Source organism: Sinocyclocheilus anshuiensis, unplaced genomic scaffold (assembly GCF_001515605.1).
Source record: "Sinocyclocheilus anshuiensis isolate Anshui unplaced genomic scaffold, SAMN03320099.WGS_v1.1 scaffold1493, whole genome shotgun sequence".
Lineage (NCBI taxonomy): Eukaryota > Metazoa > Chordata > Actinopteri > Cypriniformes > Cyprinidae > Sinocyclocheilus > Sinocyclocheilus anshuiensis.
In genome coordinates, this window is record NW_015547727.1 from 345,306 (window position 1) to 372,548 (window position 27,243).

General features: G+C 35.4%; 1 protein-coding gene across 3 annotated transcripts in view; it reads right to left on the reverse strand.

The window, feature by feature from the left end:
- The window catches only part of LOC107704303 (endothelin-converting enzyme 2-like), an 86,011-nt gene that overhangs the window by 51,548 nt on the left and 7,220 nt on the right, over positions 1 to 27,243 (reverse strand). The window contains exon 1 of one of the 3 annotated variants that reach the window (XM_016507189.1): positions 13,499 to 13,807. The exons of the other annotated variants lie outside the window; for them this stretch is intronic. Coding sequence (XP_016362675.1) covers positions 13,499 to 13,501 — 3 coding nt within the window. The 5' untranslated portion in view covers positions 13,502 to 13,807. Of the gene's footprint in view, positions 1 to 13,498; positions 13,808 to 27,243 lie in introns of those variants that run through there. 3 annotated transcript variants of the gene reach the window in all.

Consider the following 27,243-nt stretch of genomic DNA (forward strand, 5'->3'; position numbering starts at 1 on the left):
AGTGTTGTAGGTTATTATATGCAGAGGATTTTGGTCCAATAATTAATACTTTTTTTTTTTTTTTTTTTTTTTTAGCAGTGTTATCAGCCATGATTTTAACATCCTTAAATTATTTGATGGGACTGGTAAAACTTAAAATTAGAGTCAACATGCAAAATTATCACAAGATGATGATGGCTGGAAGAGGCATTAAACATGCAAAGCATATGCAGCATGCACAATGCAGTATCACACGGTATGTATTCCATTTTGAACACAGCCATAGTCTAATATATATAGAGCGCTATTACAGACTCCAGTCCAGCTCACAGCAGACCAGATAAAGCCATTGACGGATGACTGAGACTCACCGTTAATCAGCGCAGTAAGACACCAGCAATCAAAAAGCAGAAGTGAACTGGTGCAACTGCCTTGGAACGACTGGAATCAACCATCGACTAGAGAACGGGGGGAGGAAAGCCAATGCTTTGTTAACACGACCCAGAAAGGGCAGGTCGCTACTGTGGGAGAGTAAAAGTTGCTGGGAGTGAGGAACAGATAAACCTCACTTCCGAAAAGGAGACTCCTACCTCAATTACGTGCATAACAGAGAAACACATGCATGTGGGGAAGTTGTAAAAAAGTCACTGGAGTTACAGTAAACAGTCGCTGTGGCTTGAACCACTGGTCAATGTCTGGGGATATGGGATAATGTGGGATGCTAACCATGTGAAACCAGGAACAGATCATGCCAAACACTCTTCTGCATTTATTTTTGCTGTATTAGCACTTCTAAACAGTTAAAAAGATGGAAAGAAATCTGAAAGTGCTCATTTGATAACAATCACAATGACTGGAATGCACATCATATCACGATTAAGAAGGTGGCATAATGCGCATTCATTAAAAGAATTTATGTTTTGACAATGAAATGCTAAAATCTTGCCAAATATTCATCTTCATCTGTTCCATCTCTCTCTTGATGGACTTCCAGGCTGCCTTCTATTCATTTATCACCCTTCATTTTCTATAAACGTCCTCATTCCAGCCTCTCCAGAAACAGCCTGTATGACTCAATAATTTGCTTCTGATTAGTAAATATTTCTTAAATATTTATATTAAATATTTTATAGCTCTCATAGCTTATGAAAGACCTCACATTGTTTATAAAACCACTGAAGTCACAAGCTAACCAGAAAAGGCATTTTTGCAATCATCAAGTATTATTTTGCTTACACCTTAAAAACATATTATACATCTTAATCATTATTTTTGTATTTGAAAGTATTTTCATCATAAATAATTATTTCTTTAAATATCTTCTAAATAAGTTTTTAGGAAAGTTGTAGCACGTACTTTTACAACCATGTAATAAAAAGATCAAATTATCAGATATTTTAACTAGGGCTGTCAAAAAAAAATTCGAATTTCGAATATTCATCGAATTTAAAATAAAAATCCAACGTTTTTGCATTTGAATTTTAGGTGTGCGTTAAGGAGGCAGCCTTATCAGTGGCGCACGAGATGTGATGACGATGTAAGTGTCGTTGCATTATAATGTTTTTGTTAGCCTATCCAGTTGAAGCCACTAGATGCAGCGCTGCTGCGTTGTTCATTAAAAATATTGCGGAAAAAGAGAACATCAATGCGGAGAAGATCTTGTTTACATCAAAACTGAAAGCAAGCCATTCACACAAAACACATATTTTGCGCATTTTCTAGAGGGACATCTATCATGGTTGCACTCGCATCTCGCACTAAGGAGCTGCATGTTTAGAAAGCCATTGTGACGAGTGGGGCGGGGCCGAGAGCCGTGGGAACGGAGCGAGGCCGGTGGAGTAAATGCTAATGCGCGACACCTGCACTATTCACCGGTCTCGAGTCCCACGGAGGAGCTCTGGAAGGATAAAAGGAGGAGTGACGACAGTGAAAGACGAGAGAGGACCAGGCCTGGACTTTATTTTGTGTTTTGGTTCTGTTTGTGCACGGCAGTCGTCGGCGAGGGGCTGTCGCGCTAATTTGTGTTTATTTTATTCAAGTTTTGTGTGAATATTCGACGGTTCCCGCCTCCTTCTTCCCGAACTACGAACTTTGTTACAGCCATGTAAAATTATTGCAAGTTTAACTTTGAAAAAACATATATCAAGACTTTATGGCGGGATTTTTCCCCATCCCACTGCATCTCATGTTTTTAAATGAAAAATGTACTCTGTGTGATTGGCTTTCCGCCCTTTGTATTAAACTATGCATACATACATGATGCTCTTTTGTTTATAGTTGTTTAAACAACTTAATTAATTATAATTGGTTTATAAACATTATTTTAAACATTATGCACTTTTTTCACAGATAGTCATGTTATCTTATGCTTTGAATAAACGTGCATTGGTAATATTTTTTGTACTATATTTAAGTACAAAATTCGAATTGAGTTTTTCAGCTATTTTGACAGCCCTAATTTTAACATACCTGGATGATATCGAAATTACATAACAATATGTTTCTTGGTTGCACTAGATGTTTTGCTTTTCTAGAAGAACAGTTGTCCATCCTGACGTTTTCTGGCTTTATCCCCCCAAAAAGTATTAAAGTACTAAAGTATTTAATTCATTATATATCAGTGTTATTTTAGCATTATTTCTATACTTGATAGTATTTAGCATTTATAGTATTATTTATATTTTGTATTTAATTTATAGTATTTATTTATATTTTGAATTATTATGTTTTCATTTTTAATTTTAAATATTTTTGTAGTTTTTATTAGTTTTAGTTTCTTAAATATTTATATTTAGCTTTAATTTATTTCTTATTTGTTTAGGGTTGTCATTTGTAGTACTTTAGTTTAAACTTATTTTATATCATGTATTTTTTGTGTATTTTAAGCTTTTTCATCTAATATTTATATTTTATTTTATTTCAGATCTATTTCAATTAATGAATTTTTTTAATATATTTGTAATAGTTTTAGTCAACGTTAACACTGCATCATGTACCGTAAATGGTGTATTAGAGTCAGTGTTTGCATGAAATGTACTCTATTAATTTTTTTTATAAATTAACATATTTTGGGAAAACAACAGGCAAACAAAATCCCTTCAGAGGGACCCAAATCCTGCCTCCGTTTATCAGTCCCATGTGTGTTATGTGTGTGAGATACAGCGATGGCTAAAGGTCAGGCTGTCATGCACTCTCTGCTGCTGCCCATCCCATCGCCATCAAACAAACGATCACTAATTAAATCAATATGTTCTGCATCCTTTCCCGGGCTGTTTGATTGGAGAGAGGAGCAGCCAATCAGAAGCCTTCAGCAGGAACAGCTGTGAGGTGGTGTGGGGTCACAAGCACTGAAAGAGTGAGCAACCTTTAGTGCTCCACGACACAATGACACACAAACAATAAACAGCAATATGGAGGTAATGATAGAGAGAGAGCGAACATGCACATGGAGGTTATGAAACCAGCTATAATTGTTATTTATGAAGGCCTTTTTAAAGCCTTGACGCAATGGAGAAAAACTGAAGGTCTCTCTACATCAGCCGTGATACTTTTAAAGGTGAACATGATATATTATCTAAATATACTCTAAACACAGAGTACGATTCCAGTCTTAGGAAAGAGGGTGAAGTTTATTTTATATTTATTATATCAAGGTCCTTAAATATTTCAATCTGACATAAAAGCTGCACATAAAATATCTCCATATATGCTCAGATATCACTAAAACAGCTGTCGTGAAAAACATACAGTGATCATTTTGGAAATATACGGATGCACCAATACTTATGTACATACTGGCCAGTACAATAAGCCAATTTGGGCTGCACAATTATGACAAAAATCATCATTTTCAATTATTCCCTTGAAATTGTAATTGTGATTATTAATTACGATTATCACAATTTACATTGAATGATGTTTATACCATTGTTTGAAGCAAATGCATGCCATATTTTTAGATGAAAATAAACAAGCTGGAAACACTCTAACTGAAAAACTTTATTGCTTTTCTATAGTATTAAGCCTCAAATGTCATCTATACATTGGATTGTTTTTTTTTTTTAAATAAAAAAGCAAAAATATGCATGGTATTACAATGTTATACTAAAACAAAAATTAAAACAATGGAAAAACCCTTAAAGTCAAAAATCAAAAATAAAGTTTTTTGGGTGTTAGTATCAATATGTTAGTCTTAAGGTTATCTATAAGGCAGTGTGCTCCAAAACAGTGACAAAATTTGCATTTAGAAGATATAAGCATTCAAAGCTTGCAGTTCGTCACTTCCGCCAAAACGGCTCAACGATTTTTTTGACATCACATCGTACTTCAGCTTCTCATCAAACTTTCTGTCCAATCAAATGCTCTCTAGAATCCGAAGTGCCCGCCCCCTACACTATAAAATAGACGCTGAAGCCGCGGCTGAAATCGGTCACTTGTCCACAGAGTTAGTATTTTCTGTACAGTGAATGGCACGTAGTGCACTATATAGGGGACAGGGAACGATTCAAACAGTGTAAATATGCTTTCCATTGAGGAAAAAAAGAAGTCTGGTTTTGCGCTGTCACGCTAACCACCGCACCACACACACACTCTGCTCCGGTCCAGAGACACGATAGCATGGAGCGGATCACATGCGCGAGTCGGCGCAGACCACAAAATGTATCGGAGCTATTTGAATTTATAGCAATATGGATGAGATTGTGGCTGGCATACCCTGTCAAATGCGGCTGTGACATAAACAAACGCTATTGGCTATTTTAAAAAGGGGCGGGGCTGCTTGATATGTCCCGCCCTGTCTTCCTGTTTCGGTTAAAATGACGTCAACACATAGAGTAGCGCTGCGTGTTTCTAAGCATTTCAGGGGACCTTTAAGATAACCTGTAACACATCTTAAGCACATAGAATAACATAAGTGGGCTTTGAATGATTAATTGAACGATTACATAATTTTATATATGCCATTTTATTGTGGCATCCATAAATTTTGATTAATTGTGCAGCCCTAAAGCCAATAATTATTTACAAATGATATAAAAAGTTAAATAAATAAAAAAAGCATTAAAAATCTATACATTAAAAAGCTACAAGTGAATTTAGAAATCACACCGTTATAAATGTATGGTATGAAAAATGGATGTTGATTTAGAAATTTGAAAGATTACATTTAACAGAATAATATAAATAAATAAATATTATACATATTCAAATATTATTAATATATTAATATTATTAATATATTATTATATATTGTATATTATTAAATATATAACAGGCCTATTAAAATAATAACAATAATATAATAATAGTCAAGTCAAATTTATTTGTATGGTGTTGTTTACAATACACATTGTTTCAAAACAGAAAATCATGATGTTAATGTTTATAATATCTTCATATCTTTATATCTGCTTTATAGTAGCATTTAGCAAATAATATAATTTACAATTTGCGATGATGCAAGCAATCAAGCAGTTTTGTAATATATGTAATATATATTTCGTTCTATGCAAAGATACTTTATGTGGATATATAATACAGTATATTTCCAACTTTATATATAGAGCTATGCAATAACACAGTTTGCATTTTGTGAATATATATATATATATATATACAATCAAGCACCCAAGAATTTTCTATATAGTATATTTCACTTTACATGAGTATACTGTATGTATGCAGCTAAAGTAGGATGTACTATATAGCCAACGCTTAATATTACTTGGTGATAATGTAGTTTCTACAACTTTTCATCGGTATAACAATCACAAAGTTGAGATTTGTGATATAGTACATACCTAACATAATAATATTAATATTAACATACTAATTAGCATATTTAAATATTAACTTTAAGTAAGCATTAGATGACAGAAAGGTATTTTAGGGAATATAACCATGCAAAATATATTGCAGTTTTTGAGTCACAGATCAGATTTTTTTTTTTTCAGATCAGCAAAAAAAATAAATAAATTGACATCCATGTTACTTTGCTTTCTATTTATTACTTAAAGCACACTTTAAGTACTTCTTCAATACCACAGCAAAAACGACCAGCCAAACTAAGAAAGTTCAAACATGATTAAAGGCAAGTGAGTAGTCAGTAAAAAAATAAGAACATACACACAAATTACAAGCACAGATAAATATAATATCAAGTGACAAATAAAATAAGCCTAACAGTAGTATTCAGGTACAGAAATGTAATAATTAAGTGTAAAATAACACTGTTCACTGTATAAATTAATTGTAGATGAATCTTTGTTAAAGCTGTGTTTTGTGTTTGATTAACATTAATGACAGACAGCAGCAGGTATTTATAGGCTGCTGTCCCTTTAAGACCTGATGCACGATCTAATATAATGATATACATCCAGCTCTTTTCATTCACATAACTGACTGTGTTTATGAGGATGATTGTCGAGACGGGTATTTTGCCATAATTGTATGTGTATGTGTCTGTTCAAGCGCAAGGAGATGCGAAAGAGGAATAAACTCAGTGTTTGCCAAATTGAGTTCTCATTAAAAACGCTTGAATGTGTAAACTGGCAAGACAAAACACATACAAATGACAAACTTTCACTCTATGATGGTTAAATTCTGCAGTTAATCCGAGCCGTGGGGCCTGGTCTGTACCGATCACGGATCAACTACGAAGTCTTAGATACAGAAGTCTTAAAGGCACAATACCCAAAAGGGCTGACGTAATTCTAAGAGCAAACAATCACACGTGTGTATAAGTTAAAGGTAGGGCTGTGCGATATAGCTAAAAAAATTATCAACGATATAATGTTTCATATCGTTCGGTATCGATAATTATTGACATTTTTTATAGCCTTTTTTAAAGCAAAAAGCAATAAAAAAAGGTTTAAATTTAACCACTGTATTTATAATTAACACAATTTATTGAGACAAACAACAAATATTTTTGTTTTAACAATCAAACACAATAAAAATTAAACAAATATCTAATTTCTATTGTTTTATATGCAGATTAAATAAGTTTAAACTGTTTTAACTTTGCATGGCTTTCTATACATTTCTTCTGGGAGACGCGCAGCAGTCATATTTGTCCGTCTAAAAAATGCGCTGAATATGCGTTCTGTGTGAATGGCTTGGTTTCGGTTTTAACCCATTCAAGATCTTCGTCTCCGCATTGAGCTTCTATATTTCTCTAATATTTTGAATGACTAACGCAGCAGCGGCGAGTCTCGTGGGCTAGACTAACAAAACATTCAAATGCAACAACGTCACTTACATCGTCACCGCATCTCGTGCGCCACTAATGACGCTCCCTGACGCACACCTAACATTCAAATGCAAATGTTTATTTTAAATTCGACTAATATTCATTCTTTACTTACATCGTCACCGCATCTCGTGCGCCACTAATGACGCTCCCTGACGCACACCTAACATTCAAATGCAAATGTTTATTTTAAATTTGACTAATATTCATTGTTTATTTACAATCTCCTCATCACAGGCAGGCACAGCACTCAATTCAGCATTCGTGTTTGTGTGTGCTGTGCGTCACTCATAGTACATGCCTATATCGTGCGCTATATCAAACAATTTTTCTATTGATATCGAAGAAGGTGTACCGTCGATAAATATAGATACCATTTTATCGCCCAGGCCTAGTTAAAGGCCAGTGAGAAACATGCGGCGAGACGGAGAAAAAGAGTAGCCTTGCGAGGGGAAGGGAGAGGTTTTCCCAAGTTCCAGGAGTGGTGCGGCACTTTCTCTGCACAGAATGTGATTGTTTGAAGTGGTTTCCTGAGGAGTGTTTTCGAAAGGAAACAGCTCGCTGGGGGAAGGCTGGCATAGCCCAACCTCTGCCCCTGAGAGCTAGAAATACCCTCACACTCCTGCCCCGAGAAACCCACCCAAGCCAAAGCCACCTTGAAGAGGGAGGGAGAGAGAGCCAGCTGTGCAACACGCACACTCTGAACGGTTATTAAGTGACTAGCGCTGCCCCACACGTCCCTGTCGGCCCTCAGAGACCATCCGAGGGAAAGATGAGGTAACAAAGCATGCTTTACGCAGCCAGCATGAGCATTACTCCATCCAAACGAGAGGAATACTGAAGAGAGAGGGTGGGAAACAGCGCGAGTCATCCGTCTGCAGCCCCCCAAACGAAGGTGCTCAGACAGTCTGTCGCCGGGAGACGTGGGTGAGGTCCAAGAACAAATAATCACACACACACATACATTATTACATACACAATCTACATTGTCTGACATGCTAAAGTATGAATGCATTTACAGATGAGTGATTACTACAAATATTCTTCACGCAGGGCTGTTTAATTCTGGGAAAAAACCTAAATGAGATTTTTCGATAAAAATTGTGAGTTAAAACGCAAAAATCCAGATTTGCTGTGCTTGTTTGTAGGGCTGCACAATTTGGTGTGTTTTTATGTATCAATATGGCTATAAAATAATATTAATAATAATAATTATTATTAGTAGTATGTTGAATGAAAATATAAAAATTGCTAAAAAAAATTATACACAAAATAAGAAATACTACTATTGTACTACTTCACTGCAAAAAAAAAATCAAGTTTTTAAGAAAAATAACACTACTAATAATAATTAGATTTCATATTACAATTGTAAAATTACAGTACTAATATTTATGGCTGTCTTAAATTCTTCATTTTCAAACGTTAACCCATCAAACTTTTATTCTGATGGAAAACTGCAGGAAGCCTGTAGAGTTTCTCTAAGCTATATCACAATTTCAGTTTTATTTGAAAAAATATATTTTTATTTATTAAATATTGCATTTCTTAATACTTTTTTTTTTGTCTAAGTTTAACTGGAAAACATCTAAACAGCCTTAAAACAAGATTTAAATTTACTGGAAAAGAAATTTGCATGATATATTTTAATTTGTTTACAGAGAAACTTTTTTGTTTCTACATTTTAGCGTGAATCTAACAAAGTTTAGTGAGTGTTATGCTTAAAACATGCAAAAACTACTTGCCAGTTGGCTCATATCTACAAAAAAAAGGAAAAAAGAAAAGAAAAAAATCTCCCATTAACTGCACTGTTGTTTTTCAGAGGAAGTGAGAGCATTTTCCAGTTTGATCGAGGCTTTGAGGTGTGAAGACACACACACACAATCTGTAAAATCTTAACAGCAAATGTCAGGGCCTAAGTGACCTAGCCTGATCATTTGAGGAAGTGGAATTCCTCGCAGGGTGTGGATTACACAAACAAAACACACTTACGCACGGAAAAACATTGGCTCGCTGAAAGGGGATATTGAGCAGCTGGGAAAGCGCTGATAAATTGGATGCCACCTGATCTGTAATTAGGCCAGCGCTCTACAGAGACCTGAACTCACCAAAATCATCAACTCAATGCCTTTCTGCTCAAGTGTTAACTTCATGCAGTCTTTTTATGGCTCTTTAACAACTCTATGAACTTTAGGTTCACACAAAAATGAAATCTCTGTCATCATTTAGTCACCTTCACGTCCTTCCAAATCCATATGACTTTCGTTCATCTTTGAAACATATACTTGAATCAAATCTGAGAGATTTTTGTCCTTCCACTGAAAGTTCAATCCACCAAAACTTTCAAGCTGCAAGGAGTTCATAAAGACATTGTAAAAGTAATCCAAGTTTTTTGAAAAGACATGATTGTTTTTTCCTAATTTTTTTTTTTCAAATATATTTCAAAAGGTACAAAAAAATGGCCAACAAAGTATTTTTGCTAAAATATGTTAATAAGTTCATATGTAAATATATTATTATTTTCTAATAATATATGTTTTTGTATATTTTTTTTAAATATACAAACATATATTCTAAAAATAAAAAGGCTTTTAAAAATAAATTTTTCCTTCCATATATTTAAATCCAAGACAATACATTCACGTGTCAAACATGAAGAAAACCCTTATTTGTAGTCTCTAACACATATAACACATTTTAATAAAAACCAGTAAGCAACATACTTTACAATATTCCAAAAAACTACAGTTTTACAATATATTACAAAACATTAAACATTAAGGAATCATTATAAATCTAGTTTTGATCTCGTAATAGGCTATTCCATCCACATTTGCATTTAGTCTAAATGTAGGCTACTGTAAGATTGAAAATGTATTTTGGTATAAACTTTGAAACTAAATATATTGTCGTTTTCTTTTGTTTTGTTTGTTTTTTTTTCAGTATGGGACAGAATTTTCATTTTTGGGTGAACTATGCCATTAAGTATATATGCCTGATTTCTAGGCCACTAATGATGCCAAGTACAATCACAAAAGAAAATAGATTTTTAGATACAAAAATTTGGATGGTGCCTGCCTGTGCAAAACTCACCGCAACCGTGTGTGTCGCAAGTGTTCCACATGAAGCTTTACTTGTGCATATATTCTCACTGTCTCTGTAATAAAAGCCCAAATGTAAGCCCTGCGTGTTTTCACACGTTTATTTTCAGCTACTGTACACTCTATCAGAATCTCTTTTATTAAAGCCAAAAATTGACTGGTGTGGGGCAAATGGAGAAGAACCGTGCTTCAAGAACGTTCTCACTGATACAGTGTGTTTGCTGCTCTTTCTGCTTCATCTTTTGATGAATAGCTTTAAGATGTGGTGATTCAGTTGTTATTCTGTTAAAGGGGTCATATGATGCAATTTCAAGTTTTCCTTTCTCTTTGGAGTGTTACAAGCTGTTCGTGAATAGATAAGATCCCTAAAGTTGCAAAGATTAAAGTCTCAAACCCAAAGAGATATTCTTTATAAAAGTTAAGACTTGTCCACGCCCTCCTAAAACGCCTCGTTCTAACACGCCCCCACATGTCTACGTCACTGTGTGGGAAGATTTGCATAAAGCCGCCCAAATGTTCACGCAAAGAAAGAAGGCGTAACTTTTATTCTCGCTGTAGTATTGTTGCTGCCGCCGTCATGTCGTGAAGACGCTGTGTGTTTCGTTGTGAAAGCGAAACTACTTTGTTTGGTCTTCCAAAAGAGGACACAACTAGAAATCAGTGGTTAAGTTGTATTTACAACACTGTTCCAGAACACTTCAACCCAAATATTCAGATGCGTGCAGCACATTTTATGGAGGAAAGATTCCTGAACCTGGGAGAGTAGCCTACAAAAGGTTGTGTCTACAAAGTGGGGCAATTCCAACTTTGCAAGGACAGTCTGGCGTTTCTGACTCACAGACTGTAAGTACGTTTTCATATTTAAAGAATTTGCCACTGACGATTCAAACGCGAGTTTGTTAAAATCGACGCGTTTCAGAAAGGCGGGGCATAGAGGAGAAACAATAATGTTCAGTATGTGGAAAATAATGTGTTTTTTTAACCTTAAACCACATAAACACATTTCATTACACCAAATACACAAAATAATGTTCTTTTTAGCAACATCATATGACCCCTTTAAATAAAAAAATTGTTTATGCAGTAAATTATATTTAAGTTCTTAAGAAATGCTAAAAACAAACCCTTTGGTCAATCAACAGATGAGTCCCACCACAAACTCAGACCACTCAAAAAACAGAGAAATGTTTTGGAAGCACCACAGAGTCACAGTCTTGTTCAGGAAGTCAAGCTACCGATAGCTTTCAGTCGCTACACATTACACTGGAATAAAAGAAAGTGTTTTACCAAAAATATTACATGCTTTAAGTTCTAATTTAGTTTAGTTCCTTCCTTTGTGTAAAGTAACTGTAATGCTACAAATAGAGAGTGAATGTGAAAGGGTGAGCGAGCGAAACAAGGGTGTGAGAGCGAATGGGAGAGAGAGTGAGAGAAACAGCTGGCCCGAGCTCTCAGTGGTGACACGAAACGGAAGTCAGGGTTCAGCAATCTCCTTTTCCTCTTTTCTTCAATTCATGACCTCTCTCCGCACTCCGACAGCGAGACCCGCTCAATAGCTCGCACATGCACACACAAACACTCACGCGGACACCTGTTATGCAGACAGAGCAAACCACTAATTATCTCTCAGACATATCCTCAGACACTTTACTGCATCCAAACAGTGACTGTTTCTGCTTAGCAGGACTGATCAACATCTTTTGGAGGTCTTGGAGCAACAAGTCCTAAACATAAGCATTGACTACAACTACAAACAGAGGGAAATGTTAGGCTGAAAAGAAAGTTCCTTCACTTGTGAATGAAAAACTACAAATGAGAACTAATTGTAATATCTCAACTGTTTCTCTAAAAAGGAAATTAAATTGAGAGCAAACTGAGACTACTAAATTAAGATAGATGGGTGACATGTCTGGAGCTATTAACCTAAAAAATACATAAAAAAATGCACTTCATACAGAAAATGACTTGAAAACATCTTCTATGATAAATTTGTTTTCAATTTCTTAATTAAAAGTCTTTTTTTACATGTGGTTTAAAGGAAACATTTATATAAAGATAAAAAAAAGTCTTATTACAATGCTGAAATTCATTTAAAAAATGATGGCGTAAGAGGTTTGCAGTTAGGGATGCACCGATATGAAAATTTTGGCCAATACCGATAACCGATAATTCTTTATTTTTGAAAGCCGATAACCGATATGTTGGCCGATAAATCTATATCCAAATTTTTATATACTTTTTGAGAGCTTTTAGTTAGCTAGTATTTTTAGTTATTTTTTTTACCTAATCAAAATATCCCAACTGCAGTTTGATTGAGATTAATTGAAATGCACAATGAAAAAACATGATTTTTGAAAAATAACATTTTTTTAAATATATACACGTGTGTGTGTGTATTTATATATACATATAAATATACACAGTACGCACACATATTTTGTGTAAACAAAAACTTTTATTTTGGATGTGATTAATTGCAATTAATCTAATTATATATAATTTTTTCTTCTTTTTTTTTTCACTCTTCATGACTCTAAATGTCATTATATTTAAATATATTACTTAAAAAATTATGTTTGAATACTTTTTGGAAGTTTTTACTTCATGGTTACACCACTTGACATTTTAGCATTATTACACCAAAAGATCTGCACATTGTAAAAAAAAAAAAAAAAAAAGGATTATTTATGAAAATACTATTTCAGTCTTTCTACTTCAAAATTTCACATTTAATCCAACATGTTTTTTTTGTAATTTCTTTGTAATTTGTGAAATTTACTAGCATTTTCAGATTTAAATTTGTTTCTACACCATTTTTTTTTCAGAGTAGAAAACTACATAAACATTGACAGATATAATATTTCTATAAACTTGACACATTTTTTAATCAATATTTTCTTTTAAACTAGACATTTTTGTGGCCTCATTGACCCAAATGCTATTTAGACTAGACGCAAGAGGATGTAAATGCTGATATTGTTTGCACTAAATGTACAAATAGCATCTCGTTTACATTAAGTGCAAATAGTGATCAATGCTACCCACACAAAGTGAAAGCAATATGCTATTTGTACTAAGGCTAAACTGTCTGAGCAATAATGGCAGAAACTTCACCATAAACATATTGAAACAGCCCGTAGAAAACACATTGTTGTGCATATATTCTCACCATCTCCGTTAAGTCAGCAACAGTGTTTGCACCCGGACAGCAAATGAAACAATAAATCAATCCCTCATTCAACACACCGTATCACACAGAACCAAGAACAAGTACTGTACGTTTCTCACATGCCACAAAGACAAGAAAGACACTGCCTTCCCATTTCCTTTTCTCTTCTCTCTGTGTGGTGGTGACCTCCGTCACAGAGAGACCATAAACAGCGAGCAGAACACTTTCAGACTGGCGGGAGGGAAGAATGAGAGCAGATGAATGCACAGAAAAACAACACAAGCAGGGGAGTTTGAAAATCACAGTCAGAAGGGTTTGTGAGAGTAGGAGGAGGTTTGAGACACAAAAAAAAGGTTGAGGGACAATCAACGGGGGAGTTTTCTGAAGGGATGATGATAGCGGGAAAAGTAAACAGTTTTGCCTACTAAAAACGCCTGGGGTGGCTTCTTGATTTGTGCAACATCATGACAAAGTAGAGGACAGTTCTTAAAAAATTAAAGTAACACCCAGAAAAAGAGAGAAAGAGAGAAAGTGAGTTGTAAAAATGATCTTCATCCATTGGTTAGTGCATGCTCACACACTGATCCATGGTGCTCATGTGGGCAACATAAGTTTGAATCTTGCTTGCAACATTAATTTATTCTCAGCCAGGTGAAAATATGAAGTCTACGGAGCCCCTAAGAGAACATGGAGATGGTAAAACAGAAAAAAGTATATTTTAGTGATTTAGCATTCTCTCGCAAAACATTTGTGTTTGTGATGGAAATAATTTGAGGTGGTTTTGCAATTGATTGCAAATGTAGTGAAGTGAAGTGACATGTGGCCAAGTATGGTAACCCATACTAGGAATTTGTGTTCTGCATTTAACCCATCCAAGGTCCACACACACAGCAGTGAACACACAGACACCGTGAACACACACCCGGAGCAGTGGGCAGCCCGTTTTATGCTGCAGCGCCCGGGGAGCAGTTGGGGGTTCGGTGCCTTGCTCAATAGCACCTCAGTTGTGGTATTGAAGGTGGAAGAGAGCGCTGTACATTCACTCCCCCCACCTCCAATTCCGGCCGGTACGAGACTCGAACCCACAACCTTTGGGTAATGAGTCCTACTCTCTAACCATTAGGCCACGACTTCCCCATTGATTGCAAATGTAGTGAAGTGAAGTGACATGTGGCCAAGTATGGTAACCCATACTAGGAATTAGTGCTCTGCATTTAACCCATCCTAAGTGTGCACACACACAGCAGTGAACACACACCCAGAGCAGTGGGCAGCCATTTATGCTGCGGCGCCCGGGAAGCAGTTGGGGGTTCGGTGCCTTGCTCAAGGGCACCTCAGTCGTGGTATTGAAGGTGGAAGAGAGCGCTGGTTATTCACTCCCCCCACCTACAATTCCTGCCTCCTTTGGGAGGAATTGTCCCTCGCAACCTTTGGGTTACGAGTCCGACTCTCTAACCATTAGGCCACGACTTCCCCCTTGTAGTGCGAGTGAGCGGACGCAAAATTTATCTGGGGAACACAAAAGCATTAAAATACTTTTTTTTCTTTTAAATAAGCTTTTTCTTTTTTTTTAACTCTGATTTACGTCACAGTATGGAAGAAAAGATCCGTCGCTACTTCCATGTTATCGTTTTAATACATAATGTTAGGGATTTGTTCAAATTGCTCAAGTTTGATCATATGATAATGATGCTTGCACTCTAAAATGCCCCAAAATAGAGACAGTTTAGTTTATTATTTATTTACACATTAAGCCATGGTGCTCTTGTGGGCAACACAAATTCGAATCTTGCATGCAAAAATGGTCATTTCCCAGGTCCGATTTCATAGAAAAGTAGCAGCAAAACTCTCCTGTACAAGCCACATGATTTGCGGTATCATTCGCGGCTGTATCATTTCAAATACTTTCTAAAGTTGAACACAATTTAAGATGTTTAGCAGAATTTTCATGCTTCCCCTTTCCATATAAATGTATGGTGACCAGTGGCTGTCAAGCTCCGAAAGGTAAAAATAACAGAATAAAGCACCCGAAAATTAGTCTAAATGTCTCATATATTCCAAATCTAAATTTGACATATATTTCTGAATCATCAGTTTCAACATCTTCATAAGTGTTCCACAGAAGAAAGAGAGTCATATGGGTTTTATAAGAGTAAAAAACAAATAAATCCAAGCTAAAATAACATGGGCTCGACTATCTCACAGTTTGTAACGTACATTTACATCAAGCTGTTTAGAGTATCCACCGGGACATACCACATAAAAACAAACCGCAACCCTTCCTTTCCTCAGTACATATTCGCTTCACAGAAACTCCCATTCAAAATGACCCCACCAGCCTCTATTCCCACAGTCCTCTGGATGCTCATTCATAGAGACTTCATTCAGGCTGCCGGCTCAGAGTGTGCTAACACTTCTGCACCGTTAGAGGGGGCTTCCATTGTGGCCGGTTGAAGGGTACAGGAACAGAGAGCCGTACTGTTGTGGTACAAAAGGCCATTCTGTTCTGTGCCGGCGGCCCATCATGGCCTGATGTAGTTAGACACTTGAGTGCACTTCACACGAGCCCCCCTTCCACTGAAAACCAATAAGCAGAACGTATGAAGACCTGCTGATAGCTGCTCTTTGTGAAATTGTGTTTTTGACATTCAAGTAAAATAAAAAAAACACCTATATACATACACAATCAGTGTTGCCCAATTCTTACTGTTCACATTTTTGCCGTATTGCAAAAAATAATAATAAATAAATAAAATAAATTCATAAATTCTGAGACCACACTGAAATTTTTTTTTTTTTTTTTAAATGCAAAGGAATGTAGATTACATTAATGCTCCCGCAGCTTAAACAGTAGAGCATTGTGCTAGCAAGACCAAGGTCATTGGATTGATTTTTAGGGAAAGTATGAACTGATAAACAATATACCTTAAACGCAGTTTAAGATACAAGCATCTACAAAATGCATAATGTAATATTTATTATTTTAAGCACATTTATGACACTGATCATGTGAACACTTTTGTACAAACATAATCATCAGGATTCACACAAACTTATGAAGTTCATGCAGCTCAGGTGTTGCTAGTGAAATTGTGAAAAATCAAATACTAAGACTTTTGGAGAGAAATAACTATTAGGAATTTCATTCAGGATTTAGACCATATCATAGCACTGAAACTGCACTCATCAGAGGGCTTTTATCATGATCATGATTGCATCACTCTCTTAGTATTACTGGTGCTTAATGCTGATACTACTGACCACAACATTGTCTTAAATAGGCTTGAAAATGATGTTGGAATTAGTGGAATGGCATTAACATATAGTTTACATCTTATTTATCTGACTGTTGTCACTTTGTAGCAAGAAATGTAAAGGTGTCATATAAATCAAAATTTCGATGGTGTGCCGCAAGGCTTAATACTAGGACCGCTTTTTTAAATAATATAATCAGTTCTATATCCTCTCGAGGTCAGACAAAACCTACAAATTCTCTAAATGAATGAATTGCATATTAAAAGATAAACTACTAACTATTGCTTAAGTCAGAAAAAAAACAGAGGTCTTATACTGAACCAAAAACCTCCAAACATAATAACCTAGAATACAATGTGTTTCTTGATGGATGTTCTGGCAAGGCCTTGGTCTTCAGTTAAGAACCTGGGTGTACTATTTGACAGTATTCCAAGCCACATTTCTTACATTTGTAAAACAGCATTTCTCCATATTATAAATATATCTAAATTACATCAATGTCAAAAGACAAATTCATGCATTCATGACCTCAAGACTAGATTATTGCAATTACTGCGTGGATGTCATGCAAGTTCAACTGATCCAAAATGCAGAAGCTAGAATGCTTACTAGAATATCTAGAATTAAACAAAACATTTTGAAGTTATTGTAAATTGTTCAGTTTATAGTTTGAGTCTGAATGTTTTATATTCAATTAGATCAACAGAAACATTTTCGAATATGCTAGAAGCTCTAGCATATTAAAATTAATTTCCACATATGAAAGCGGCCCAAAATTGAATTGGAAATATCAGATTCAGTATGATTTTTGCTGTTCACACTAGAAAACATTACATTTGAGCCATGTTCAACAGCAGTGTGAATGTAGCCATTCAGGTTAAAACGGTACAAAAAGGCATCTGCTTAGAGAATGCACGTTCTTTTCCATTGGTTTGAGTGTGTCATTGATTAAACAGAACATCACTGAGTGTGTGTGTGTGTGTGTGTGTGTGTGTGTGTCTTTGTGTGGTTCTGAGAAAGAGAGAGAGAGTATATTCCCCAGGGAGCCCAAATGACGTCACCGATTTGGGCATCAAGGTTACCTCACTCCCCGCACGCAGACCATGAGAGGAAGAAGGGAGGAACGGAGGAAAAACAGAAGGAAGGAAGGAAGGAAGACAAAAGACAGTGGGGAGAGTGCAAAGAGTTTTGATGGGTTTGCAGTGATATTGTACTCTTTTTCTTTGAAACAGGATGAAAACTTACAGGTTTAATCTCATATACACTTTAACTTGAGTGCCAAACCATTATTCTTTCTTTAAAAACACAAACTGTTGACCAACACACATTTGAAAGGAAAATGTAGGACTCTGTGCATATAACAAGCAAATTATGCAAATACATACAGCTTTTCTCAGCGCTACAGTGGAAATGCACCGCAGGAATCATGGCAGTGAGCCGTCCGAACATCACACTCCACTGAAGAGCTGTTCTTCACAGCATATCGTCATCTATTAACTGCTTACTTCCTGTCTTCCTGTGAATTTCAGCCTGTGTAACCATGACAAATAGCTTCAAATAGCTTCCCTCCTGTTGTCTAAGCTTTCACACAGGTGTGTGCACAGAAACCTTACACTGCAAAAAAACATTTTCTTAAACATTTTGTACAGTTGTCCAGTACAAATATATTAACACGATAAAAAAACAAGATAGATTTACTTAAGAAATAATGCATAAGATAATATCACTTCCATTCAAAGAATAATAAAATTGTGTAAAATTTTAAATAATAAAAATATATTTTTATTCACATAGCACCATTCATACATCAAATGCAGCTTCAAGTGCTACACAATTATGTATATTGTAATTTTTATTTTTTATTCTTCAATTTCTTACCAATGACGTTTTACTTGTTCTAACATAAAAATATATTTTGTAAAGGAAAAACAAGAATAATAAAGTTTAATATGCTAAATAAAATAAAGATATATTTTCTTAAAACAAATCTTAATATCCTATACAATTTCTCTTCTCAGGAGTATTTATCTTGTTTGAGAGCTTAAGGCTCTGAAATGTTTGAAAAAAGTTAATAATATATAATAATAATAGCCTGAATTTACATAGACTGCGAACAAAACAAAATACAGTATGTGAGTAAAAGAATGAGCTGATAATGAAGAGAAAAAAAACAATAATATTGTTCAGATATAATGAGCGATCTGTAAGTGATCTAAACTGTAAGCTGTAAATTTACTACAGGAGGATGTGATTGAGAGGAAGAGGAATTGAGTTCTTCACAGTCGACAAGCTGCTAACAAAAAGAAAGAGAGATTGCAGCGGGCAAAGCCAAACCTCGTCCTCTCTCTCTCTCGCTCTCTCTCTCTCGCTCTCTCTCTCTCTCTCTCTCTCTCTCTCTCTCTCTCTCTCTCTCTCTCTTTCTCTCTTCTGCCATTTTCATGCCAGGTCTCAGGTACTGCAGTGCAGAGCTGGCAGAATGTTAAACAACCAAACGATGGGAACATGGAGGAATAATGGGAACACAGAGAAATAAAAAAGAAAGAGAAGGTATGAAATTGTACATGGAGGGTAAAGACAGCAGGGTACAATGCTGAGGGATAGATGCAGATGGATAAAGTATAGCTGGTTTGAAAAGAAGAAAGGATGACATGACAGACAGGACAGACCAGTCCCTAGAAATCAACATTGACCCTATTTACTCTCTAAAAAATGCTGGGTTGTTTCAACCCAACTTCGGGTCAAATATGGACTAACCCAACTATTGGGTTAAATTTTTAAACAAAATTTTTAACCCAAAAGTTGGGTTAGTTCATATTTGACCCAAAGTTGGGTTGAAACAACCCAGCATTTTTTAGAGTGTAACCTTCATATTCTGTTTAAATCTAATTTAATAGCTCAAAAACATAATTAACATTGAAGAATCACAGTTAATACTTCATGCGTTTTTTATAATCTTATGAGAACTGTTTGTAAACAAAATTTCAACTTCAAACGTCTTCTGTGAGAAATATTACATTACTAATGTTTGGAGGCTCAGAGACTGCAGACAAGCATGAATAAATGCAATGAATTCTCACACACCAAGACTCTCTGTCTGACTGATATACTGTATAAACTGAAGAGACACTCCTGACAGTTTATTTTGATGAATTTTTCTACAGAAGAAGACATGACTTCACTATATTAAATAATAGTTGCGTTTCTGAAAAGTCTGTTTATGTTGTGAAACAACACAAGATTAAAGCTTTAGTAATGTCTCTCTAGTGGGTTTTGATTAGATCAGAGGAACAAATTAAAAGAATCCAAATGGAAAATAAGAGGTTAATTGCAAAAGTACTATCATTATTTTCATACATCTATCACTAGAGACTCTGGGAAGCAAAACAACAGGAAAGTAAATCTGAAAAGAACATGAAGGATATAATACACACCTTCGGTCTTATTGCATGATTCATCTGTCAGTTTTTCATAAGAAAAAAAAAGTTAATAATATTTCAGCAAAATGAATGATCCGCTTCTGAAACTACTCTCCATTTTTGACTGACATCACCTAGAGTCTTAAAAATATTCTTACATTTTTTCTAGAACTCTTCAAGTAATATCTTTAAAGATACATTTGAAGTAAATGCTGGTTAATGCTTAATATGGGTTAATCTCATAATTGCAAATAACAACAGATTTTTAAAACGAGTGTTCTTCCTCATGAAGCGAAATGTGAAATATCTGGTGAAAAGTCCATTGAGTGGCGCTAAAAGGTTAATTCATAGAAATTATGAATTAAAAATTTGTTAAATCACAGTTTGAAAATAACGTTTCAAAATACCACCTACTCTGAACTCTACTCTAAAGCTAACTGATAGTGTTAACAAAAGCCAACGTCAGATAAAAAACACATTTTCTGAAGCAACCATGACATTTTAGCTTGCGTCTTCAAGTCCTTGATCTCTTTTATTGAGTGCCATGACTCATGTTGCACAGGTCTCGTACACGAGCACTCCGTAACACAAGTGCAATGCTGTACCAGGTGCCCTACCAAGCAAGTTTACCATGTCAGAAAAGCCATACATATGCAGCTGGTAAAGTGATGCAAATGTGAAATCATGGTCAAAGTTTGTTGAGGTCATAGCATTGCACAAGTAACTGCACACACAACCATGTTTTGTCAAAAGTAACAATTTTTATATTATATTATATTATTATATTATATTATATTATTTTTATATTTATTTAAACAATTATTATCAAACAATTATATTCATTTAGTAACATAAATATATCTTAGTGTAGGCTATATCTTTAGAGTTTTATAATGCATTATCTTCTTGTCGATCCACCAGTTCACATTTACAACTGTGTGTTTTCTGCATAAAAATAAGTGTCGTTTTTGGCTTTGGTCTAAACAAAGAGCAGAAGGGCTTATTGAAAAATGCAAATTCATTCTCTGCCAGCAGGTGGCGCTTTTCGCCAGGAATATAGCCGTTTCCCTCGTAACCGCAGTAAACAAAGCAGCACAGCACCTGACTTTGAAACTTGCAGCGCTCATATTTAATCAATTAAATAGCCTTTTGATGTGTAAGCTATGTCATTATACATGTAAATATACATTAATATACAGTAATATTACATGTATATTTAGCTTTTAGAGTCTTCTCCTCCCGTCCAATTTCTACCAGTGATCCTTTCCTTCCCGTGGTACTCGTCAATGACTACGTTTACATGGACACCAGTAATGTAATTATTTACCTTATTCTAAATAAGCCAAAATTATGATTATGGTGTTTACATGAGTTGCTCTTAGAATATTCCTTTCATGTTCCCGATTTACATGTTATAGTACATAGTTAGAATAATGGCACACGTCATTACGTCCCAGAGGCGGACAGTAGTGAAGTATTTTTACTCTGCTGTAAAAGTACTTTTCAGATGTTTGTACTTTAAAACTTAAACTTTAATTCACAACATCCCAAAGCATAATATTGTACTTTTTACTGCACTATGTTTCATATTAAATATAATTTAATACTTAATTACATTATAAATCTATTACTTTCTTACTTTTACTCAAGTAAAAGTAATTCAAAGATTTACTTGAGTACAAGAAAGTACTACATTTTTAATGTTCTTAAGTATTAAAGGTAAAACAAACAACAACTTTTATTTATGAAATGAAGTGCAGTAAAAAGTATGACATTATGCTTTGGAATGTAGTGAAGTAAAGTTTTCCAAAGAAAAACACTCTGATAAACTACAGATACTTTTTAAATTTACTTGAGTAAAGTTTGCCATCAAACGGTTGACCACTACCATGTGTGTATCCTGTCACAAAATGCGGCGAAAAGTCCTACACGATGATAATAATGTGATTAAGGTGTTTACATGTCTATTCTGCACTTCAGTAATGCGACTAAAATAGGAATACTCCACATGTCTTAATTCGATTTCTGTTTATTTCGATTATGACTTTAGCCGGATTAAGGTGATCAAAAATCTCTGTTTACATGGTAGATTCTTAATCAGAGTATTGTCTTAATCGTATTAAAATCGGAGTATTGTTGTCCTTGTAAACGTACTCAATGACTACATTTACATGCGCATGAATAATGCGATTATTTCCAATAATCAGAGTAAGGACTTAATCGCATTATGATGTTTACATGTCAAGAGCAAAGCTCTTCACTCCCGTTTACATGCAATTTACATTATTCTTATTATTCACTAAGAATTGTGGTTAATTTTTTACTGCCATTATTCACATACCCCACTGCACAGCACAAATGATGGACTCAGGAAGAGCAGAGTGTGTTAACTGGCCGCTGTTTTAATTTATTTACGTCTAATGCAAAACACTTTTGTATGGTTGTATTCCATGCTTTTTCGGCGCCATAGTAATGTGATGGCAATTTGTTTGCCTACGCTGCCGTCACATTCTACTCGCTGTTTCTGGATGAGGGTAAGAAACAGAGACTGGTGGCAGCAAGTTGTGTTTTCCCCTAATGCGATGCTTTCTTCCCTGCCATCGTTTCTAATCTGCGTATTACTGCAGGTGCGTGTCACGTCATGTAGCCTATGTCACAAGCACATGCACACTTTGGTCAGAGCGGCAATACTGCGATTAAGGTGTTTACATGCCTGTATATTTCGATTAAAATTGGCGTACGCCACCTATGTTAATACGATTATGCTTGCTGCGATTAGCTTAATCGCATTATTTAGATCGAAGCATTGCATTTACATGAGGTAAAGTTTAATCGCAATATTGCCAAAATCTGATTATAATCGCATTAAGAAGGTGCATGTAAACGCACTCACTGTTGTAGGTTGCCAAGTTGGGGGGACAAATGGGTTGAAATGTGCATACGTCGATCGTGTGAGAAAGATGCGTTTCATACAAGATCTGGCAACTGGACAACCTTGGACCAACCTTTTTTATAGAAAGATTAAAAATACGGGAAAATATTTAAACGGGATGATAGCAGGCTAGAATGGTAAAATACGGGAGAATCCCAGGAAAAACGGGAGGGTTGACAGGTATGCACTAGCCTAGAAGTATAAAAAACCCAAATGACCCAAAATGCTCTGGTCCAATGAAACATTTTTCAGAAAGACCTCAACTGAGAAGGTGAACTGCTAGATTGCTGACCTTAATTTGGACCCTGAACACACACACACACACACACACACACACACAGTTGGAGTCTTGGCGTAGACAGGAAAGTGTGGCCATCTCCCTGCTCTCACACACCCAACGGCAGGATGTACCAGTGCTCCCGGGCCCTGAGCAGTGCTTCAGGGGTCACGCAGGGGATGACTAGAGAGTGCACTCCACCTCCAGAGAGCTTAACAACCAGCCTTTCCCACAGCAAACCACACCCTGGAGTCTCCCTGTCTTTCTGATCTGGAGCCAGTGCCTCTCTCCAACGATGGTCATGGTTTGGATCAGGATTTGAGAGGCTGCTCCTAGATTAGAGCCAAAGGGCAACTGCTACTCAAAAAATCATGTTATTACTACTACCATACCACAGTATGCACTGCTAAGCTTGAAACAGAGGTTTAAAGACAACACTATTCCAGAAAATGATTGGTTAATTTTCAGCAAGCGTTGATGGAGATAGTACACATGAAGGATAAACATGCAAACAGGATGATGCTGGTTACATATCATCTTTATCTTCATGTCCACATAATCCAATAACTGTCGACACAAGCCAGTGTGTCTCTGGCCAAATCAAACCAAAACCTGGCCAAATCAGGCAAAACCTGGCCGATTGTTTACAGCAAGCCCCTGAAACAACACTACTAAACAACTGCATTGCTATTTAAATACGTGAAAACCACAAATTTGCATGAAGCAGAAAGTGCAGAAGTAGAGAGGAAGTACAGTAAAAGATAACATAAAGATCTAAGCTATCAGTAGCCGTATGCACTAGAGTTCATGCTGAATCACAGAAACAAATGTGGAGAAAAGTAACTCATTTACAAATGCATTATAAATTATTGTTAAGCAGTTATAAATGCATGAATAAAAAGGGTGATTTTAATGCAATGCCTGCCAAATAGTGAGCCATTTTAACTCACATGTTATAAATGCTTAACAAATATATTTATTAACCATGAGTCATGTCACTTTTTGCACAAAGTTTCTTACCAGAATCTACTCTGTACCTTACCGATACACTGCAAAATTTCATGATGCCTATCCACAGCAATGATTAGAAACTGATATATTTTGTTTATCAAGATGAAATTATCAAACTTTATTTTGGGTGGAAAAAATCATAAAACCACAACCATGGCTTGATGAAATATCAATAATGAAAATTTTAATTCCAATATTAGTTACCTCTGAACCTTAATGTAAATAATTTATGAATGAGTTATAAACATTAATAACCTGTGAAAGTGAACCTTAATGTAAAGTTAACACCTGTCAACCATTTATTAACGAGTTATAAACGTTAATAACCTGGGAAAGTGAACCTTAATGTAAAGTGGACACCTGTGAACGATTTATTAATGAATTATAAACGTTAATAACCTGGGAAAGTGAACATTAATGTAAAGTGAACACACTAATCATTTATTTATTATTAATGCACAAACTGAAGGGTATTTTTTTCCAGGTGAAATGTATTTAATTGTTGATGCACTATATCAGTAAACAACAACTTGAAACAACATTCCTGAGCATAACTGCACACGAAAAGTGGTTTATACAAGTAAACTCACATTAAACAATTCAGAAAAAACAATCAAGTATTCCACCAAATTATAATTAAGCATCACATCTACATGACAAAAATATATGATAAATGCAAGCTCAATAAAGGCACCTAAATATTTATATTTTATCTAACTTAAAGCTGCAGTCCGTAAGTTTTGCCTCTCTGTCACCTTCTCTGTTTGAAAACCTTCAATTACAGCTGTGTGCGGAATTATCTTCCTTGCGTGGGTTGTGCGGTGACACGGCTCCAGCACGGATGAATCTAATGTTTTGAGGAGTATGTGTGTGGCAGTCAGTCACCGCACCAGTGTGGATATTGTACTTTGCACTCACAGATTCTAACCTACGTCTTGGAATATATGACTCAAATAAGCATTTTCACCGGATATTGTCATCTGAACAAGTAAGTAACAAGTCTGCCACGTTTGTTCTGACCAACTGAGGAAAAAAACATTACAAATCATGCTACCAATGGTGATTTAATCTAAATGAGCTCATTTCACATCAAACCGTGCAAATTATTATTTTTGTTATACTTTATTCTCAAATTGTTAATGTTAACAACATCAGCATTGCGTGACTATGAGTATAGTGTGTATAAGCGAGTAGATTTAAATTTCTGTACAGTCTAATCTCTAATTGTCATATCACTCGGATTTCATGTTAAGAAATTATTTTAACCCAAAAAGCAAATTATGCTCCCTTTGAACTGGTTGTCTTTAAAATACAAATTTTGTGTAATCCCAGGCTATCTGTAATCAGAAGCGCATTTAAAACTAGAATATAATTTAATTTCATTCACATGTGTTTCATAAACACATAATCCTTTCTGGATTACAATCCCCCATCAAAATGATACATTTAATTATTCTGGCTGCTGTGAGAAAAGGCTATAAACGATCCGCCACCTGCAGGATCCTCACATGCGATAGCCTAGTAGCCGGGACAACTTCTTTATGTTTACAGATGTGACGTAATAACGCAGCGACATGCTCGAATTTCCCGCAAAAACCTACCCGTACCACTCAAATTAGAAAACATTATTATAAACTGACCGTTGTGAATCGGGCTAAAGTAAGGCGATAGTTTTGAACACCGGCTGGTTATGTACTTGCTCAAATATTGATTTCGGATCATTTTTAACCAAAAAAAGGTACGCTTTAACAGTTTTGAAATAATCATTAAATCAATGACCGAAAGCACCGTTACAGAACATTATCATATTAATAAGCAATCAGTAATGATTTTTGATATCACGATAAAGCTCACTTAGATAGCTTTGACTATCCACACTTTCAGTACCTGCGCGCGAGCGAACTGTCCGCAGGAGCGCCGGCGCAGTTATTTATTTGTACAGTAACTACATTGAACTAACACAGCGATATCAACACTTGAAAAACACAGTCTGCCACGTCACCTCACAGTTAGCTTACCCGTAAAATCAGTAAACACTTATGTGAGATTAAAATTTCACTTCAGAGCACGTTAGAACAGGACTAACAGCGTGACTTCTTCTCCTGAAAAGTGGCTTTGTATCGAATGCTCACCAGCACCAACTACAGGCAGGCAACTACAGACACAGGCTTTGGTGATGTGATCCTTTTTTTATTTCCAAACTGTAACAGTGTATAACAAATAAGGCAAAAATAGACACAAATTTGCACATCAGAAATGATCAGAAATTATATAACAACATATAATTTACATGAACTATAACAGGTTTCTAACGTTGATAATCTACATATTATTATAATCATATGTAATATATAATGTATTGATATATTATTGTCATGTTTAGGTTTGTGTCCGTCTGGTTAGAGATTTGTATTATAATAAGATTGCAATCTGTTGTATTTGTATTCTGTATATCTGTTGTGTTTCGTTCATTTTTCCTTTGGCTCTTGTGTATTATAGCCCTGAGTTTTAGCCTTTGGTTGTCTGATTTTGTTTTTATGTGGATGGTTTGTTCTCCTACGATGCTCTGAGTTCAATAATCTTCTTAATATAAATAGTAGGTACTGCTGCTTCTGAATTCTACTTCCTCACAGCCCTTCACTACAAATCTGTCACAAATATGTATAATATTCAATGTATTCTTTTTAGTAGTAGCTACTACTACTACTACGAACAAAAAATAATTAATTGCATATAATACATATTTATTATAATTTTTCAGGATCACATCACCAAAGCCTGTGTCTGTAGTTGCCTGCCTGTAGTTGGCGCTGGTGAGCATTCGATACAAAGCCACTTTTCAGGAGAAGAAGTC